Source organism: Siphateles boraxobius, unplaced genomic scaffold, assembly GCF_051911475.1.
Source record: "Siphateles boraxobius isolate OS27281-9 unplaced genomic scaffold, OSU_SipBor_1 1, whole genome shotgun sequence".
Lineage (NCBI taxonomy): Eukaryota > Metazoa > Chordata > Actinopteri > Cypriniformes > Leuciscidae > Siphateles > Siphateles boraxobius.
The window spans coordinates 18,163,568-18,170,154 of record NW_027508699.1 but is presented as its reverse complement, the minus strand read 5'-3'; the positions used below and the strand labels follow the sequence as shown (position 1 = coordinate 18,170,154).

The 6,587-nt window shown below is 36.5% G+C and overlaps 1 protein-coding gene across 27 annotated transcripts in view; it reads left to right on the top strand.

Annotated features, from left to right (window-relative positions):
- Nucleotides 1–302: 302 nt before the first annotated feature.
- Nucleotides 303–6,587, top strand: part of kif1ab (kinesin family member 1Ab) — a 28,182-nt gene continuing 21,897 nt past the window's right edge. For 14 of the 27 annotated variants that reach the window (XM_077226178.1, XM_077226187.1, XM_077226168.1 and 11 more), the window contains exons 1-6: nt 555–685; nt 2,881–3,067; nt 5,222–5,295; nt 5,442–5,621; nt 5,743–5,808; nt 5,891–6,069. In XM_077226178.1, coding sequence (XP_077082293.1) covers nt 2,962–3,067; nt 5,222–5,295; nt 5,442–5,621; nt 5,743–5,808; nt 5,891–6,069 — 605 coding nt within the window. In that variant the 5' untranslated portion in view covers nt 555–685; nt 2,881–2,961. Of the gene's footprint in view, nt 691–1,540; nt 2,004–2,880; nt 3,068–5,221; nt 5,296–5,441; nt 5,622–5,742; nt 5,809–5,890; nt 6,070–6,587 lie in introns of those variants that run through there. The other 13 variants (XM_077226330.1, XM_077226278.1, XM_077226349.1 and 10 more) reach the window with 10 other exon arrangements.

Sequence of the window (6,587 nt, the reverse complement as noted above, 5' to 3'; positions counted from 1 at the left end):
ATAAATGCCTTTACTATCACTTTTGATTAATTTAATGCATCCTTGCTGAATTTTTTTTCTTTAAAAAAGATTACCCCAATTTTTTATTATTATCATTATTTTTCAAATAAGTCATCCCTTTTTTTAAGCGAATCCAACTTGTTTGTCTCCTTGCATAAGCTGGTCTTGACGGTGGTCTTCTTTAACAGCGTCCTGTGATGGTGTTTTCGCACCCTTCCTTTCTGTCTGTGGCTCTCAGCCTCCCATTCTCTTTTTCGCTCCCTCCCTCCCACCCACCCTCCCACTCCCTGTGCTGCATCAATGCCGCTAGGCTCCCACACTGATGATGTCATCAGCGACTCACGGCTGATCAGCATCCTTGGCTCCACCATAAGAGCCATTTTGTGTTAGTCTGAAGAAACACTCTCTCTCAGCACATCCTCATATCCATTAACCCCTCCCTCTGCTTGGCCCTTCTTGATGCACCACTGCGTACCAGGCCCTGCAAAACCAGTGTCCCTCAGTCGGATGGTCTTGCCTGGGGGTGCTCCACCTGCATTGATGTCGCTGAACTAGGGAGAGGCTGAGAGCCTATAGGAACAAAATAAAACAACTGGGTGAGGAAGAAGACGGCAGATGGAAGCAGACTTGATGGAATAACTCACTGCTGTCCACAATCTCAACAGGATATTGCCATAAGGAATCAGTTAAGTGAGGTCTTGATTATTGGTTGTTAAGGCCTATTTTATAACCAATGTTTTTCATGTCTCTAATAAAAATAAGGAGGGTGGTGCACTATTCCACTCTTGTTTTGTCCGGAAAGCCACACAGAGGCTGGTGGAATACAAAACAGTCAGCAAAAAAAGGAAAAAGATCTGGAGTTTATTAAAGGAAAACTGTCTTCACAGAATAGATAGAATGATTTGTTCAAATTTGATCTTGTGCTATGATGATACTATTTTAGCATATACACATAAATTTTTTATTATTATTGGATATCAAAGAACATTTAATGTAATTGCTTTAGTCAGTCTTATTTACATGTATTGACAGCTCTGAGATTGGCCACAGTGCTGAAGGACGCTGTTTATGTTGGAAGGGTGAGGCCATGTCATGAAATCTGGGCCTTTTTCATCATTTAGATGTTTTCAATTCCAAAGGCCGGTCAGATTGAACTGATTACTGAGATGCCTTCGGTATGAATATATAAAACGACGTACCGTATTATTTTTTATTCGTATTATTTTGAGGTGCGTGAGGGTATTTAAAGTAGCCTACGCACTAATATTTGTGTAGGAGGAAACGATTTACGTATTTAATATCGGAAATTCGAAATTCTGTATATTGCTTGAAGCCTATTCTGCTCTGGACTCAAGATTCTGAGAAAATGCCATAGTAACAGACTTTAACAACACCCAAAGTCTACCGCGACGCGACACCCTTGAGCGCTCCTATTGTAGCCTACAATGCACACTAGTGATGTCGACTTTAACTGTGTAGATAGTCTCATTAATTATTGGGAGCGTTTTTATTTGTCGCGTCTCTAGCAGTGTGGGGTGTTACTGCCGCATCGCAGCATCTACGCAGAGGCAGCTTAAACAGATGGAATGCATATTTATATATTATAACCTTGTTTAGGATATCTGCTTATCCTCCGTGATTTGCTTAATGGCCGTTGAAACGAATTCATTGCGATTGTTTTGCCGGGTGGACTGAAGGAAGCAGACGCAAATGCCCGTCCATCACAGCTGATTCATGACTGTATCTGACGGTCAGGGCAGCCATTTTCAGTCGGCTGACTCTACGAGGACTGTGTGTGCGCGAATAACATTTGCTCAATGCGCCGTATTGTGTACAAACATAACTGTGATTTTCCACTCGAAGGACTGCACCTAGCACAGTCTTTTTCTGGATATGAGAACAGTCTGGATAAATCTTATTCAAATTTAGACTAGCCACAGCTTGTTTTTAATAGACTACATTTTATTTTTCATTTTCAATATTTCACGTATTTTTGACAACGGGTAGGTACAGCTAGGCTATATCCCACTTGAAGTTGCCAATAGAACAAACAAAACAAATCAACTGTAAATGAACAGGATCATTTTCCGTATTAAATGTTGAAATATAGCCTAAATTTGGTTCTTTATATTAGTAAATGATAAACATGGACAGTTTTTCTAATCCATCACTGTAGCCTAAAATATTTTGTAGTACAAAATAATTTAAGCTATATAACTTTGGCCCACTTCCTTTTCTTTTCCCCCCTTTCCCCCCTTAAGATATCCACAGTTGGGCAGTTATCAAATGGGTTATTATGTAAGATGTCATAGTCTCTTAAGAGTTGTTTTAATGAAATGTCACTAACCCAGAGTATGATTTACAGCATGTAGCAGTGTGACATATGTTGTGAACAGGCTGTTAGTTATTTTGTTAGTTATTTAAGTAAATGTGCCCATATGAATCCTAAACCTGTTTGTAAGCCTGTTTTTACTATACAGCTAGTTTTAGAGGTTATGAATTCACATAGCCATATCAAGTGTACAGTAATCTGCTGAATGTGATAGTCCTGATGAGTCATGGTCTGGATCTCAGAGAGCTCCATTACCTAAATTAGATTATCAACAGCGTAATTTAGCCAGTACAATATCCTGAACAGATTTATGGGATTTTTCCTTAATTATTTATTTATTATTTCTAAGTGAATTGCAGAGGTACTAAATCTAAAGAGTAGGTCTTTACACATTTCTTGCCTCGTTTTGCATCTATACTGTAGTACTCTTTATTCTATAGTGAAGTAAGTTTCACATATAAAGAAAGAATAGTAATGTTCATACCCCTTTTTTATATATAAAAAAAGTATGATTGCAACACATAGCATGTTAGTGTTTCTCTCTACAGGTGGCAGGTGGCCTCTGATTCCTGGCAGGGCTTCGTCCAATCAGATCCTGTGCAGAAGCAAAGCCCCAGCACACATACACCATGGCATGTGCCTCGGTGAAAGTAGCTGTGAGGGTCCGACCCTTCAATTCACGAGAGATTGGAAAAGATAGCAAGTGTATCATCCAGATGTCAGGCAACACCACCAGTGAGTGCTCTTTCAAAGCATCTGTTTTCACTTGTTGTCAATGATAATTTGAACTAATTTAAGTAAGAGATGCATGCCAGTGTGCTCACTATGCTGTGGTAATAATTTATGATCGTAATAAAATATTTATTCTGATGGTCTCTCATCAGCACCCCCATGAGAGAAAACATTGCATCTCTAGGCTTACGGGTTTGAAAATGTCAACGGGGTCATGCTTTTGGTTTTGGTAAAGGTTAGCTTTAATTGATTAGGTGTGCTGTCACCACCTGACTAGATTTGTTGACTTACTATTTGTTTCATAGTAACACAATGAAATTGAAATTGCCATTAAGGGATGGCAACTCGTCTTTTAGTATTTAGTATCGAATTGTAGTAATTTATATGTAATGTATTTGCATTAATCCGTGAAAACAAAAATATGAGGAACAAAATCACATTTTCACTTAGAGATGGAGACTGGTTCATCTCATATAGTTTGATGCGGTGAGTGGCACAATAACACTAATTATTTGTTATGATGCTAAAGAAACACAAAACAGCAAGATAATATTGCCATAGTGATAAAAAAATGTGTAATATTTTTTATGGAAAATGCTATTTCATGAACAGTAAGAAATATGGTAGAAACACTTTATTTTGATGGTCCCTATTGAATGCTTCTTGACTATAACTAATTTTGCAACTACATATCAACTAACTCTCATAGTATTAGTATTAGGAGTATTAGACTGACTGCTAATATTAAATAGGCTAATTCTTTATGGTGATGGTCCTCCAACAGACATTCTACTGACTATAAGTAACTTTGCAACTACATGTCAACTTATTCTAACCCTACTAGTCTACTAATACACTCTAATGAGAGTTAGTAGACATGTAGGTGCAACGTTACTTAGAGTCAACAGAATGTGTTAAAGGGACCGTGAAAAAAACTGAAACCAGAAATATTCATCTCTGTTTCATTTTCTTAACTCATGGAGCAAAAAGCTTTGTATCCTAGCTGTACATGTTCAGAAACATTGCCCATTTCAGCACAATCTGTGGCATTTCCAGCCCGCGTTTCTAGAGCAGCTCCAAAAACTGTAAAGCGTCCTGTTGTTCTGCCTGCAGCATGAGTGGGACAACAGAGTCAGCTGATGCAGAGTGTGAGGTCAGACACACTGCATGGCTTTGTGCTAGTGAGAGGATGCAGGGAGGTTCATGACCTCATTCCCAGAACCCAAGGGATGGCATGATTCTCACTTCCTTAGACTTATCTGTCTTGAAACATGCTTACATTATGCATATAGCCTTATAGGGTATATTACCTGTATGCTGTTATGATGACTACATTGAGATATTGAATGATTTTTGGACATGGCTTTTGTGGATAAATAATTTATATAAATGGCATATCATTTATAATTATAGTTAAATATAAATGATTTGTTTATTTGGAGTGTACTTTACTGTTCAAAAGTTTGGGGTTGGTAAGCTTTTTATATAAGTTTTAATATATAGGAAACAAGTCTGTTATACTCACCCAGGCTGCATTTATTTGATCAAAAATACAGTAAAAATAGTAATATTGTGAAATGTTATTACAATTTAAAATAACAGTTTTTCTATTTTATTTAAAAAAAAATGTATTCATGTGATGTCAAAGCTGAATTTTCAGCATTATTATTCCAGTATTCAGTGTCACATGATCCTTCAGAAATATGCTGATTTGCTGCTCAAGAAACATTTATTATTATTTTCAATGTTGAAAACAGCTGTGCAGCCTGCGTAATATTTTTGTGGAAAGTGCTTTTTTCCCCCAGAATTCTTTTATGAATAGAACGTTTAAAGGAAAAGCATTTAACATAAATCTTTTGAAACATAAATGTCTTTACAGTCACTTTTGATCAATTTAATGCGGCCCTGCTGGATTAAAAAAATATTTCTTTTTTTTAAACAATTTTTTGGACAGTAGTGTATAAATATATTTACAAGAATAATGACGTTCTTTTATCTTCATTATGAGGTTTTTAGCACCATCTTTTGGCATAAGAGATTTCAGGTCTGATCATGAATGAAATGAAAATGGGGAAATAGTTTAATGTATGGTAGTTTGTTGTTTTGTCCATTATATTGTAGATTTATTATTATAGACATGTTCTTTTTGCTTTCTAGCAATTATAAATCCAAAACAGCCAAAGGAGAACAAGAGCTTCAACTTTGACTATTCCTATTGGTCGCATACGACGGTGAGTTTTTTGACACATTAACTGGTGAATCTGCCTCTTATGCAACTCACTGGTGCTATTTTTAATTCTACTATGATCATGATGACTGTTCTTGAGACATTGAAGATGATTTCCCTTGGGGCTCTGTGTGTTTCTGTCTTCAACAGCCAGAAGATGTGAACTTTGCATGCCAAAAGCAGGTTTATAAAGACATAGGGGAGGAAATGCTTCTGCATGCCTTTGAGGGATATAACGTATGTATCTTTGCCTATGGGCAAACTGGGGCCGGAAAGTCATATACCATGATGGGCAAGCAAGAGAAAGACCAAGAAGGCATCATCCCATTGGTAGTATACTATAACACCATGTGTTATTGACATTATCGCTGTCTTTGATATTGTAGCAAATAGCTCAGATGCTTCCAAGTTTGTGGAAAAACTTTCTCAATGCTTAATCTCTCTGTGACAGCTATGTGAGGACCTGTTTACCAAGTTCAATAACAATAATGACAACAGCATGTCATACTCAGTTGAGGTAAGAGCAACACCTTCATCATAAATTGCATTCTTAACAGAATCTGGAGAGCAAGTGACAATTGTTCTGTTTTTTTTTTCAGGTCAGTTACATGGAGATCTACTGTGAGCGTGTGCGGGACCTTCTGAACCCAAAGAACAAAGGGAATCTGCGTGTGCGAGAGCATCCTCTGATGGGGCCGTATGTGGAGGACCTATCAAAACTGGCTGTTACTTCCTACAATGACATTCAGGACCTGATGGACTCTGGAAACAAGGCCAGGTGACACAAATTTAAGTGCAGTATAGGACATCTCTGAATTACACTACACTTCAAAAGTTTTGAATCTTTTTGAATGTAGTCTCAAGACTGCATTTATTTGATCAAACAACAGTAATATTTTGAAATGTTATTGCAATTTAATAATAACTGTTTTCTATTTGAATAAATTTAAAATGTCATTTATTCCTGTTATGACAAAGCTGCATTTTCAGCATCATTGCTCATATATTTTCAGTACCACATGACCCTTCAGAAATCATTCAGATATTTTGATTTGCTGCACACAAAACATTTCTTATTATTATCAATATTGAAAACATTAATATTTTTGTGGAAACCATGATACATTTATTTTTTTCAGGATAGTTTGAAAAGTTCAACATGTATTTATTTGAAATCTTTTGTAACATTATAAACATTATAAACTGTCACATTTGAATTAAACTATTCATTTCTTTAAAAAAAATAATGATACTATTGTCCCCGAACTTTTGAATTGCAGTGTATTGCTACACATA